The following is a 14,320-nucleotide window of genomic DNA, read 5'->3' as shown; positions in this document are numbered from 1 at the left end:
AGACGGAGGTGGGTCAGAGAGATGCTGGGTAGTATAGACAGGTGGGTCAGGGATGCTGGGTTGTGTAAATAGAGATGGGTCAGAGGAATGCTGGGTAGTGTAGATGGGAGGTGGGTCCAAGGGATGATGGGTAGTAGCATCTCTGTGGAAATCACCTTGGAAGGAAGAAAGGCCCCGGAGAAGGAAGCAGGAGCCACTACAAGGGTCTGCCAGGGAGGAGGGCTGAGAGTCCCTCTGTGGGGTGTGGCCCTGGATGTGGATTGTGAAGTAGCACAGGGGGGTTACAAGACTGGCTGCTAACTGAAAGGCCAGCAGTTAGACACCACCAGCTGCCCGAGGGAGAAAGATGAAGCTTTCTGCTCCCGTAAAAAAATGTGCTCCTCGAAACCCACAGGGGCGACTACGCTGCCCTAGAGGCTTGCTATGAGGCGGAATCAATTCAATAGCATCGAGATTGGTTTTGGGTTTTCTAGTGGAGCACAATGGGGTTGATGCTGGGCTTTAACTTCAAGGTCGTTGGTTCAAATCTTACAGCTGCTCTGTAAGAGAAAAGATGAGGCTGTCTACTTCCACAAAGATGTCTAGTCTGGGAAACCTTAAGGAACAGTTCTACTCTGTTCTGTTGGGTCGCTACGAGTTGGAATCAGCTCAACAGCAGTGGTTTGGGTTGGTTGTTTCTGTTGTATAAATAACAATAGCTTGACCTGGAGTATCAGAATAGACTGGAAACTTCTGAGGCCAATTAAACTCATCATGTTGTCTCTGCCAAGGAGGAAGGGGAGGGTCTAAGTGAACCAGGCAGTCCCAGGCGGCTGCCAGGCAACCTGGCACATGGGCCGGCCCATGTCCCTCATGAGTCAGGATCCAGCCATCTCCAGGAAGGCCTCTTTTAAAGGTTCCGCCCCAGGAAGCTGTGAAGCTCCGCCCCAGAGGGATGCTTTGCTAGCAGTGGGATGACTGTTGCCAGCACAGCCTGGGGAGAGGATCTTGGAAAGGCCTTCCCAGCACCTCTAGTTTTCCTGTGTGGCCCGCCCAGCTCCTAGCAGGCTGAGAGGCAGGGTGGGCACCTCAGCCTGAGCCCTGTAGCCCAACTCTTGCTTCCTGCACCCCAGCGCCTGATGGCTTGAGCCGATCACCCATCGTGCCCACAGCTGGGTGGCTGGGTGAGACAGGGTTCTGGAAGGGCTTCTCTGCTTTTCACAGTGAAGGGGATTGTGGAAACATGGCCACTTATAACATCTGGCTGCATTCTTTAGATGCCCGGCATTCTCGAAGTCCCTGGAAGAATGCAGGCACATGCAGCTGAGGAGAGGCGTTTCGATCCCAGCCCCCACCCCGGCTTGCCTACCCACCCACAAACCCACTGGCAGACTCCAGAGGAGGGGGCAGCTGTGGCCAACCTCATTCAAGACCAGTGGTCAGACCAGTTCCTGCTGCATGTGGCTGACGGGGTACTGGGTAGTGTGTATAGACATATAGGGAAGGGCTTCAAAAACTACGTGGAAAATATGGAACGAAAAGATAATAGGATTTTCCCATGAATTTCTCGAAGCCATCTCATCTACATACTCCATGAAAGGAGACTAAGACTCCCAAGTCGCACTGGCGTTAGATTGGAATACTGTAAGTGGACAGATGTTTGGCCTGTGCGGTTGGTGGGTTTGGTGATGTTAGCAAGCTCGTAGGTCGTCAGGCCTCAAAGCAGAGTTTGCAACTCTCGCTGCCTGTTTGCGTCACCTGGGCAGCTTTGCTAGGCCCCTGGTGGTATCTTGGTTATGTGTTGGGTCCCTAACCACAGAGTTAGCAGTTCGGAACCATGAGTCGCTCCACGGGAGAAAGATGAGGCTTTCAGCTCTCGTGAAGAGTTACAGTCTCAGAAGCCTACAGGGGCATTGTCCCACCCTCTGGGGTTGCTATGAGTTGACTTGATGGAAGGGAGGTGTTTTGTTTGTTTGGTTGTTTGTTTGCAGAGGGAGAATTTTTTTTGAGACTTATTTCTGTATCCCTCCTACCCACCTAAGAGTCACTGGGATGGAAAGAGGCCTGGGCACTGGCATTTTTGAAAGCCCCCCCCCCATGTGGTTCTGACAGTTGGAGTTGAGAGCAGAGTAGAGGGGTATCCCTCTCCCTTTACCCCGTCCTACAGCCAGTTGTCCCCTGCTCTGGTCTCTCAGGATAGAACATTGTGGAATATTGTGAAGGGTGGACAATTTCATGAAGGCCCATTTTCCAGTAAAGCCTTGTTAACTGTCACCTAAAGGCCCATGAGGACGGAGCTACCTTCCCATGGTTCCTTTTGGGCCCTGTGAGGCCCTTGGAAGTCCTCGTTTAAAATGCACAGTGACATGCAGGTGTGTGGATGACAGGCTGCGGACTGGGCCGGTGTCTCCTGCTAGCATGTTTTCCTCTCTTCCTCGCCCATTAACCTAAACTAACCCCACCCCCACCCTCCAGGTTCCCATCTAACCTTTCAAGCTGCTGTGGTCACTTTGCTTCCATAGAAATAGTTCTTAAAAGAGCGTAATGCTCAAGGCAGACTTTTTTTTTTTGCTAGTTAAGTCAATAACTTGCATTTCTCATCTAACCACACGCCCTAGGGATCCTTGCAGGATTGTACGGCTGCGCAGTACTCCGCAGTATGGATTAAAAACAAACCAAAGCAAACAAAAAACACATGTTCATCCAGTGGATTGCCACTCCTAGCCTCCCAGTCTGTAATATTTCCAAGGCTCTAAATCTGCACAGGAGCAAATGGTCTCCTCTTTGTCATGCACAGTGGCTGCCGGGGCTCCTGGAATGGATGACCGCTTTTACTTAACCATTCGCCCACGAAGGGCTGTGCCGGGCTGGGCTGTCCCGAGAAGGAAACCCAGAGACACTCGTGGATGTGGAAGAAGGAACTTCCTATTAAGAAGGCATCCAAGCCCAGTCCAACTTCAGTCACGTAGCGGCGCAGAAAAGTGAAGTGGGAAGCAGGGAGCTCCTAGGCCGCTGGGTGTAGAGTCACGTGGATCCCAGGTCAGTGGGAACGTGGCAGTGCATCCACCAAATGGAGCTGCCCCACCCTGGAGAAAGGCACAGAGCCCCAGCAGGATGGAAGGCAAAGAGCCAGAGAGAGGAAGAAGTTCCCAGGGTCTGTGTTTCATCTAGGCCACACCCCTCAGGAGGGGTCATCAGGCTATGGCGCCAGTGATAGGTTGGACTCCACCCCTGCACTTTGACATGGGCAAGTTGAATTCTACCCGTGATGCATGATGCACCAGTGCACACGGCTGAACAGGGCTCCTGCACAGAGTCATGTATTTCTGTAGGGCAGATGCTGCAAAATGGGCCTTATTTCCATAAAACCCACTCCTGTGGCTTGATTCCAACCTATAGACACCCTGTAGGACAGAGTAGGACTGCCCCATAGGATTTCCAAGGCGGTGAATCTTGACGGGAGCAAACTGCCTCACTGTTCTCACGTAGAGCATCTGTTGGATTTGAACCGCCAACCCTGTCGTTAGCAGTCCAACCCCACCCACTGTACTACCTGGGTCCCTTATGTTAGTAGTGTTTGCTGAAGTGCTCTCCAGAATGGCCGTATTGAGATAGTCTCATGTCAAGTTAGTTTGCAGCCCCTTGAGTTTCCCATGCCGTTGAGGATTTCTTAATCTGATTGCTGCTGGTGGTGTAGGCTCCGGGGAAAATCACAGGCAGAATCTCCCAGGGCAGGCTTTGTGGTGGAGACAGAGAGACAGCAGCCAAATCCAGAACAGGCTTTGCTGGTCAGGTGGGGTTGGTTGCTGGTCACTGGATTCTGACTCATGGCGACCCCAGGTGCGCAGCGCTGAGCTGAGCCTTAGGTTGTCAACACTGGGACCTTGCAACAGCGCGTGGCTAGGTCTGTCTTCCCAGGTGCCTCTGGGTGGGTTCAAAACATCAACCCGCCAGCTAGTGAAGGGCTTCCTCATGTGCGCCACCCAAGGACTAGAAGCGACTGCGTGTGAGTGAGGCTGGGCGTGGCAGAGACTCACCTTGGGGGAACCTCTGAGCAAAGACTGGAAATGGGGGGGGGGGAGAACGAGATCTCCAGGGAAGCGCATTCCAGGCTTGGAGCCCTGGCGGCATAATGGGTCGAGTACTGTACTGCCAACCAAAAGGCCAGAGGTTCAAACCCACTGACTGCTCCATGGGAGACAGACGAGGCTACCATCTCAGAAGCCTTAAGGAGACATTCTCTCCTGCTCTATAGGGTCATTGTGAAGGCAGAGGTCTGAGTTTCTGTTGTGTGGAAGTTTGGGGTTCCAGGACAGGGAAAGGCAGACACGGAGCTCTGAGGGTTGGGAAAGCGCCCGGAGGCGTCAAACAGCTTCACGTTGTGAATGCGATGCAGGCCTCCATTCCTGCAGGGTCCTCATTCGAGGACCCGTACGCGTTGTGGCTCAGTGCCTCCATCCCATCGCTCAGTGTGCCTTCACGTACCCTCTGCTCCTGCTGCCTGTCCTCCCCTGCTCTCCTGGCCCTGCTGCTCTTTGGACCTCAGATGGCTGGTTAGTCTAAGGGTGAGGGTGAGTGGGTGGTTACGAGGGGGTGTGTGTCTGTGAGGTCAGGGTGAGAGCAGGGGAGCGTAAGTGTGGGGAATTGTGGGGTATGGAGAGGTGCTATGGGGTGTGTGAGGGTGAGGGTGCATGCAGATGTGAGGGTGCTTGTGTGGGGTTAGAGAAAGAGAGAGTGTGTTTTGTGTGTGGTGTGTGTGTGTGCGCGCGCGCACTTATAGATGATGGTCGGTGTATAATCTAGGACGGTCCCAGCCAGGGGTCCCACCTCCCAGCACTCTCTTAACCAATATCCTGTTGTGATCCATGGGGTTTTCTTAACAGTTACAGTATCTTATATGATAGATAGATAGATAGATAGATAGATAGATAGATAGATAGATAGATAGATAGATAGATAGATAGATTGCTATCTTGAGCTATTTACCTACCTATCTACCTATGTACATACATATATGTGCATAAATAGAACTTTGTTTGGGAAATAATTGTAGCAAAGGCACAAAGATCGGCCACAGTTGTTTGTCTCCATCTGTCACCAGCTTTCACGAGCGAATATGAACCACGGATGCAGCCAGAGTGCCGTCATCAGAACCAAGACATAAACACAGTACCAGCGAACTAGAAACTGGACTGCTATTCCGTCCACAAGGAGTCCTGGTGGCAGCGTGGGTTGCACATTGGGTTGCTACCGGAAAGGTTCACAGTTTGAAACCAGTAGCCGCCCCTCGGGAGACAGATGAGGCTTTCTACCCTTGTCAAGCGTTACCGCCTCAGAAACCGAGACAGCTCCACCCTGTCTGGTAGGGTCACGATGAGTCAAAATGGACTCAACGGAGTGAATTTAGTTTGATTTATTTCCCCCCCCAGTACCCTTGTTTCTGTTCCAAGAACCAATTTTTGTTTGATAGTCCTGCCACCTGACTCTCCTCCAGGCTGTGACCCTTGCCGGGTCTCTTGTCTTTTAATGACCTTGGCACGTTTGAAGAACACTTCCAAGATTTTGTAGGATGTGGTGACGAGGTCATTTTAACAGTGTCTCTCCGTTTGGATTGTCTGGTGTTTTCCCCTGACTCGGCGTGGGTGGTGCCAGGCTCCGCTGCTAACCCAAAGGTTGGCAGGGAAAGTCTACCCAGCTCCTGGTGGTCTGCTTCATAGGAAACTCCACAGGACACAGTCCTACTTGACACATGAGTCAGAATCAGCTCGATGGCCCCTGCTCTCTTAGGCAGTGTGTGTACGATGGGCCCAGGAGGATGTGCCGCCGCGCAGCGCACAGCGCCAGGGAATGTATGACGCCAATCTGTTTTATGGCTGCTATGTTCATTTTGATCACCTGGCGACAATGGTGCCTGATGAGATTCCCCACTGTAAAGTTACTATTTCCCCCTTGTAATTAATATCTTGGAGGAGATACTTTGAGACTGAAAATTTCTTAGCAGAGGGAATTTAATCTGGGGAATTGATTTCCCAGTAGATAAATGCATGGAGACACTAGCCAACCCCCAAAGTTTGCCATCGCTACCTCTGGGCCTTGATACCAAGGGAGGAGATGGTGCTGCCAGAGCCCAGAGTCAGAGTCATGTGGTGGGAGGCTTGTCTGGCAAGGGCTGGCGCCAGGAAGGAGGCCCAGGCACAGCTGGTGATGCCACCTGAGGCAGAGAGAGAGGGGGGAGACACCCGGCTTCCCTCTGCATCCTGCCCCTCAATGGCTGAGCCCAGCTACAGCCAGCTGACACAGGAGCCCGGTGTCTCAGTCCACGGGGCCAGCCCTGCAGATGGCACAGGGAGGGGCAGGCAGTGGCTTACGAGGGGTGACTTGCCTGGTCTGGTGCACCACCTGGTTTTGTCGCCATTTCTCTAGCGCTCTGGTGTTCCGTCCCGTAGCCACTGGTCAGTCCCATCTGCCCTGCGAGCACTTGGAGTGCGGTAGTCCCAACAGAGCTGGGTTCAAAGGCGGGCTGGCGAAGCGAGCACACGGGGTCTCTGTGGCATTGCAGTAAATACAATAGGCAGATGCATTACAGTTCAGCTGTTTCTGTTCACCATTCCCCACTGGGCTGCTCACTGCCAGGTCTGCACTTGGAAGCCACCAGCTCCTCTGCGGGAGAGAGGTGGGCTTTCTACTCCCCTCAAGAGTTACAGCCTCGGAAACTCACAGGGGCTGGTCCTGTCCTGTCCTACAGGGTTGCTAGGAGGTGGAATTGACTTGATGGCAGTGAACTTGGTTTTCTGGCTTAAATGACACGTGTGGCTGGACAGCACTGTTCTAGAGGACACTGCACCCAGCCTATGTCCTCATCCCTTGGTGGCGCTATCCAGTAAGCATAAGACTGCTCACTGCAAGGTTGATGGTTCAAACCCTCCAGCTGTTCCGCGGGAGGAAAATTGTCTGCTCCCATCAAGATGGACAGCCCCAGAGAGCCTACCTAGAGTCACAGTGAGGCGAGAGAAGCTTGATGGCAGTGGGACTTTAGGGTACTGTGCCGATGACCCGTGGCCAGGAGATGTGTCCAGTCCAGGTCTTTCAAGCCAGGATGGCTCTGGCCCGGAGCCAGCCACTGCCAACAGTTTGACCCATTGTGCTGCATATTCATGGTCTGGGCTCCCTCTGTGTCTTATCTGCCACATGGAGTGGAGGTTAAGGTCACTGTTCAAAACGTAGCGAATGTTGAACACCGTTATGGAAATACCATTGCATGTGTAGGTGACACACCCCCGAGGCAGGGTCATAGCCAACTGCTGCCTTAGATCCGCACAGTGTCTCATAGATGACAAAGGTCCCCATGTCAACTTTGCAAACTCTCGAGGTCACCTGGATTTGGGGTGTGGAGCTGTCGGGGCCTGTGGGGTCTCTGTGGCAGAGCCAGTGGTAAGGAGGCCGGTGGAGTGCGATTGATGCTCCCTGTGTCCCGGTGTCACTTACAGCATCTTTCCTCCCACAGTGGACGGCAGACTGCAGCGAGCGGCTGGATGGCAGCTATTCCTTCTCCCGAGGGCGAGCCCCCCCACAGCAGGTAGGGAGTCAGCCCCCTGTTCTTCATGGGGGGGCGAGGGATGGGAGGCAGAGGGGTGGCACGTGCCTCCTTCGTCCTGGGGCCTGGGCCAGCACACAGCAGCCCCTGACAGAGAGCAATGTTAAGGAGGCAGGGGAATGGGCGAGGGTGTGTGGGCTGAAGACCCCGGCCATGGGAGGGCTCTTGGATCGCTCAGATTCCTCTAGGCATCGGCATGGTTCATAATAGGAGAAATCCAGAAACAGCCCAGGTCCTTGCCTGAATCCTACGCGACAGCAGCCTGACCGACTGGAGGACCCCACATGGACTATGCCGCTCACTGCCACTGGGTCAGTTCTACTCACAGCAGCCCTGTCGGACAGGATAGAACTGCCCAAGACTTAACTCTCTACAGGGGTAGAAAGACTCATCTTTCTCCCGAAGAGTGGCTGGTGGTTTTGAACTGCGAACCTCATAGTTAGCCCAACGCATAACCAACCACGCCACCGTGGCTCCTAACGGGGCTGTAGGATTTAAAAATGAATATCAATTCGTTAATTTTTTAAGAGATTGTACTTTTTTCGAACACTTGTATAGAATTATTGTAAAATACAGAGAAGCCCCAGGGGCCCCCCTCCTGCCTCCCCCAACCCCACCCAATGCCATCAAGGTATTCTGACTCATAATGACCCTGTAGGACAGAGCTCAACTGCCCCATAGGCTTTCTGAGACGGTCAATATTACAGAGCAGACATCTTTTTACTCTGAAGTAGCTGGTGGGTTTGAACCCCTGGCCTTTCTGTTACTATCCCAGGCCCTAACCCATCGTGCTGCCAGGGCTCTGCCTCCCTCCCCGCCAGACAGTTTCCTATTATTGACATTTGCCTTTCCATGGAGCGTTTGTTACATACAGCTAATGGGTCAGTACTGGTATGTTATTATTCACTGTTGGACTGCTGATGCGAGGTTAGCAGTTCAAAACCAGCAGCCACTCTTAGGTGGACAGTTGAGGTTTTCTAATCTGTAAAGATTACAGTCTTGGACCCACAGGGGCAGTTCTACTTTATCCTAGAGCAATGGTTCTCAACCTCCTAATGCCGCGACCCTTTCATACAGTTCCTCATGTGGTGGTGACCCCCCCCAATCATAACATGATTTTCGTTGCTACTTCATAACTGTAATTTTGCTACTGTTATGAATCATCATGTAACTGTCTGATATGCAGGATGTATTTTCATTGTTACAAATTGAACATAATTAAAGCATAGTCATCAATCACAAAACAATATGTAATTATAGATTGTGACGTTCTTATGTGTCTTCCAGTGGTCTTAGGTGACTCCTGGGAAAGAGTCATTTGACCCCCAAAGGGGTCGCAACGACCCACAGGTTGAGAACTGCTGTCCCACAGGGTGTCTGTGAGTCAGAATTGTTATGTTTTGCTTTGGTGGCTCTGTAAGGAGGCCTGTGTCATAGTGGGTACTCCATGGGCTGCTAACTGCAGGGTCAGCAGTTCGAAACCACCAGGCCTTCCTCAGTAGAAAGATGAGGCTGTCAGCTCCCCTAGAGATTTACAGCCCTCGAAGCACTCCATGGAGTCGGAATTGGCGAGACCGCAGTGGGGATGTTTTGGTTTGGGGCGGCACTGTGGGCAAGGCATTAGGCCGCTAACCACAAGGTCAGGGTTTCAAAACCACCCAGAACCACCAGGCTGTCTGCTCCCCTCAAGACCTACAATCTCAAAAGCCCTCAGAGCCAACTCGATGGCAGTTGAGTTTGGTTCGGTTGGCGGCCTATTATGTGTGCCATGGTCTTAAGCAAACGTGTGGACTGGTGCAAGAATGACCAGACACAGCCACAGAGAGGCGAGCGAGGTGAGGCCCTGCTGTGGGGGAAAAGGGCGGTGGGGGACTTGCCTGCCACGCAGGGCCTCGGTACACTGACGCTTTGTGGAAAGCGGCATTGGTAGAGGTGCAGTGGGTGGGAACCAAGTGAAACCAGTTTGTGTGTGTGTTAAGTGAAACCAGTTTGTGCGTGCATGTGTGTGTGCGTGCGTGCGTGCGTGCGTGTATGTTAGACACAGCGTGTGTGATTGTCCAGCCTCTTCACACAGTGCTTCCGGAGCTTGCCTCATGGGGCATCTTGAGGACTGGTACTTCTGCCCCAGGCCTGCAGGGTGCCTGGCAGGGGTGGTGATTTTCCCCTGGGCCAATCAGCTGGGGGGGTGTGGGGGCAGCCAGGCACCCGCTTCTTTCCTGGTGTTTACCTGTGGGCTGTGCAGCCGGCCAGCAGGATCCATCCCGAGTGGCCTCCAAACGCCCCCCTGCCCCTCTGACTGGCTGTTCCTGCTGATGCCTCATCCCGCAGAGACAGGGGGAGCAGGAGGCTGAAAGGGGCCATTTATCCAGGCCCCAGGCCCTCCCCAGAGGAGGGAGGAGCCTCACACCCTGCCAGGGAAAGTGACCTGGTTTTAAAGTCACAGGCGGGACACCTGGCTGGGAGCCAGGGTTGGGGTCACTGCCCTGAGGGAAGGTGGTCTGGCCTCAGCTCTGGGATACCAGGTTTGCCTCATTGTTCGGGGAGACGGCTGACCAGGACACGTTTCCTCATGGCACAAGGTTTGTTTGTCAGCTCACATTAGCAAAAAAGCACCTTACTGCCTCTGAATCCATTCCGAGGGGAGTTGGGGGCCCAGAGCGTGAAGTTTGGGGCGAGCGCACCCCGGCTGCCGACAAGCCAGAGGGACTTCGCAGATGGGGAGACTGGGCTTAGCTCGCAGCCTCTTTTCCCAAGAACGGGTCCTTCACAGCCGTTGCTCTGTGGTGCTGGGACGTTTTAGTGTGAAGAAGGTTACACCACTTACCACCCATTGTGCCGGCAGCAGTGACACAAACACACGTAGTCCGATCTCATGCATGGCCAACCCTTCAATGCAGCGTCCCCTCTGCGTTTGCTGTGTCCATTCAGTGGCAGTGAGTGGTTGGGGGTGGGGTGGGGCGTTGCCTGAAACTATGATCCTGGGCCCCCGGGCTTAATGATTCTTCTCTCAGGTATTTGATTATGTCTAAGAAGTTTTTGTAACTTTGTCCCCTGTATGCTCCACGACATCCGTGGCTCTCTTTGCATCTAAGGTGAATATCCAGGTACGAAGACCTTCTGTTGAGACTACACACAGTCCTAGGTAGCCTCGCATTCCCCTCCTACACCTGAGTAGCCTGCAGGCCTGCTGGTGTTAGCTGCTGTCCAGTCGGTTCCGACTCAGAGCGTCCCTCTGGACAACAGAACAGAACACCTGGCCCTGTGCCATGCTCACAGTCGCTCCTAGGTTTGAGCCCATTGTTGCAGCGCCTGTGTCCATCCACCTTGTCCAGGACCTTCCTCTGTTCTGCTGCCCTTGACTTTACTGAGCAGAGGTCCTTCTCCAGGGACTGGCCTCTCCCGACAGCCTGTCTTAAGTCAAAGAGATGATGTCTCACCAGTCTTGCTTCCAAGGAGCATTCTGGCTGTCCTGCTTCCAAGACAAACTCGTCTGTTCTTCCAGTACGTGCCAGATTCTTCCCCAGCACTGTATGTAAGCCAACAGCACCTGTTCTTCTTCAGTCTCCTTATTCAGTGTCCAGCTCGCACATGCATAGGTGGCGATGGAAAACACCATGGCCTGGGTCAGGCGCACCTCAGTCATCTTTGCCTTTCTACGCTTTCGGGAGGTCTTGTGCCGCAGACGTGCTCAAGGCAGCACAGCCTTGGATTCAAGGACCGCAGCTTCCATGAAAAGATCCAAACAAGGCGAAACCCTTGACAACGTTCATCTTCTCTCCGTGGAATACAATGTGACCGATTGGTCCAGTTGTGAGGATTTTTGTTCTCCTTACGGTAGGCCGTCTTTACTGAAGGCTGCCGTCCTTGACCTTCATCAGCAAGCGCTTCAAGTCCTCCTCACTGTCAGCAAGCAAGGTTGTGTCATGTGCATGTCACGCGTGGTTAATATGCTTCCCTCGATCCTGAAGCTGTGCTCTTCTTTATCGAATCCAGCGTCTCTGATGATTTGCTCAGCATACAGATTCAATCAGTAGGGCGAGACGATACAACCCGGCCGAACTCCTTCCCTGATGTAAACCAGGCAGGGTTCCCTGGGTCCATTCACACACCTGCCCTCGCTCCATGAACAGGTACCACAAGAGCACAAGGAAGTGTTCTAGAACTGCCATCCTCCTCAAGGCTGCCCGTAGCTTCTTATGATCCACACAGTTGAATTCCTCTGCATAGTCAATGTGTGAGTCTGGGTACTTTAGAGAAACAAATCCACAGAAACTCATGTATACGAGAGAGTTTATATAAAGGTTAAGTGCACATCAAGCCCACAAGCCCAACATTAACCTATTAACCCATATGTCCAACACCAATCCACAAAGTCCTCCTCTATCTCACAAAACAGACACAGTGATGCGGGAGGAAAGCCAAATCAGTGAGCATGTAAGCATCTCAGTGCTGGGTCTCCACACGGCTGCTCCAGCACCCAGGGCTGCATCAGGGTAGGTCCATGTGCCTTCTCTTCAGGGATGGTTTGCAGGAAGTGAGCCTTGCCAGCTGAAGCAGGGAACTGGTAAGGCAGCTGCACCCTGGTCCGACCATCAGAAAGCAAGAGACCCGAGAACTCGAAAGGCAAGGCTCACCAAGCCATTTATCCCTCCACCCTTCAATTAACCCCACATGTGTTTATCGGCCAGGTTGGCACAATAAACTAACTCAGTCAATAAAACAAATACAGACCTTCCTGGTGTTCTCTGCCTGCAGCCAAGATCTGCCCGACATCAGCCATGAGATCCCTTGTTCCCGAGTCCTCTTCTGAGTCCGGCCAGAAACTCTGGCAGCTCCCTGTGAACGTGCAGCTCCAACCATGGTTGGATGATCTTCAGCAACAGTTGACTCCATGTGATATCAGTGATACTGTTGACTAATTTGTGCACTCTTGGTTCACCTTTCTTTGGAATGGGTATAACAAAATGGATCTCTTCCAGTTAGTTGGCCAGGTAGGTAGCTGTCTGCCAGATTTCTTAACGTAGGCAAGCGAATGCTTCCAGGGCTTTGTCAGCTTCTTAAAACATTTCCATTGATATTCCATCAATTCCTGGAGACTGGTTTTCTTGTTCATGCTTTCAGCACAGTTTGTACTTCTTCTTACAGTACCACCGGTTCTGAATTACCTGCTCCCATTTGCAATGATGGAAAGTTCCTAGTTCTGTTTGACTCAGTGACTTTGTAGTCTTTTCAGCTCCTTTTGATGCTGCCTGCATCAACTCATTATTTTGCCCGTAGAATCTTCCAGTGTTGCAACTTGAGGCTTGAAAATTTTTCTTGAGTTCTTTCCATTTAAGATAAGCTGAGTGTGTTCTTCCTTTTGGAGTTTCTAACTCTGGTCTTGGCACATTTCATTGTCATATTTGACTGTTTTTTCCTGCTGTCCTTCGAAATGTTCTGTCCAGCTCTGTGACTTCAGGGTTTCCTCTATTTGTCTTAGCTGCTTCACAATGAAGAGCAGGTTTCCGAGTCTCTTCTAATGTCGCTTTGATCTTCTCTTTCTTTCCTGTGCTTTTAAGGACGTTTTTGCTCTCCATGAATGACGTTCTCGATGTCCTCCCCCAGCTCAACAGGTCTTCTGTCAGTAGTGTTCAATGTGTTCTGGAGATGCCCTGGAATTCACGTGTAACACATTCAGGGTCGCATTTTGGCTCTTGCGGACTTGTTTACATTGTCCTCAACTTCAGTCTGAACTTAAATATGAGCAATTGATGGTCTGCACCAGAGTCAGCCCTTGGCCTGGTTTCAGCAGCTACTAGTGAGCGTCTCCGCCTTCCCTTCCCGCAGATGCAGTCGATTTGATTTCGATGTATTCCATCTGGGGAACTCTACAAGTACAGTTGCCTTTCACTGTTGCAGACAGGTGTTTGTGATGAGGTCGTTGGTCTTGCAGAATCTAACATATTTTCTAGCTAGCCACTATTTCTTCCTCTTTGTTTCCAACTCTTGCCGTCCAATTGCCGTCACTAGCCACGCATCAGCCCGTCGATCAATTTCAGGCTGGAGACACTGGTACAGTGACTCAGCGTCTTCATCTCTAGCTTTAGTGGTTTGTGCGTACATTTGCATAATAGTTGTATTGACTGCATTTTTTCTATTAGTTGGGATTTCATGCCTATAGCTTATCATTCCATATTGCAATCACGTCAAGTAGAATTTTACTATTGCGACCACGCTCTGTTTCCAACCGTTTTTTTTTCTACACAGACTTGCATTTTCTTGTATGCCGAGAGATATCATCCTATCACAGACGACATTGTACTTCAAGCTCGATCCTGAAATGTCCTTTTTTGATGATGAATGGGGCTCCAGTCCTCTTGAAGGTGGCCTCACTCTTGACCTAGTAAACCATCTGCCTGTCAGATTCTGAAAGGCCAGCACTCATTTCAGCTCACGAGTGCCGGGGGCATGGAGCTTCATGTATTCCATTTCATTTCTAACAACTTCGCACTTTTCCTAGATTCATGCTTCTACATTCCAAAGTCCAATTATGAATCGGTGTGTGCAGCTGTTCCTGCCCTGTGAGTAGCTGTCTGCAGCTGTCTCTTCTCATTTCGAGTGCGCCCCATCAGCAGTTGAAGGTCCCGAGGCTTTAATGCACCTGTTTAGTTCTGGGCGGCACCGCTTGGGGAAGGTAGCTCCTCCCCACTCTTAATATTGCTGCGTGCCTTCCAACCTGCGGGCCTCCTCTCGGAGCATTGCCTCTGA

At 51.9% G+C, this 14,320-nt stretch overlaps 1 protein-coding gene across 3 annotated transcripts in view; it reads left to right on the top strand.

The window, feature by feature from the left end:
- Nucleotides 1-14,320, top strand: part of CTIF (cap binding complex dependent translation initiation factor) — a 263,218-nt gene that overhangs the window by 56,171 nt on the left and 192,727 nt on the right. For all 3 annotated transcript variants that reach the window (XM_075533017.1, XM_075533018.1, XM_075533016.1), the window contains exon 3: nucleotides 7,484-7,555. In XM_075533017.1, coding sequence (XP_075389132.1) covers nucleotides 7,484-7,555 — 72 coding nt within the window. The remainder of the gene's footprint in view (nucleotides 1-7,483; nucleotides 7,556-14,320) is intronic.

The sequence above is a fragment of the Tenrec ecaudatus genome, chromosome 15 (genome assembly GCF_050624435.1).
Source record: "Tenrec ecaudatus isolate mTenEca1 chromosome 15, mTenEca1.hap1, whole genome shotgun sequence".
Lineage (NCBI taxonomy): Eukaryota > Metazoa > Chordata > Mammalia > Afrosoricida > Tenrecidae > Tenrec > Tenrec ecaudatus.
The sequence above is the reverse complement of the archived record's forward strand: the minus strand, read 5'-3'. Positions and strand labels throughout refer to the sequence as shown.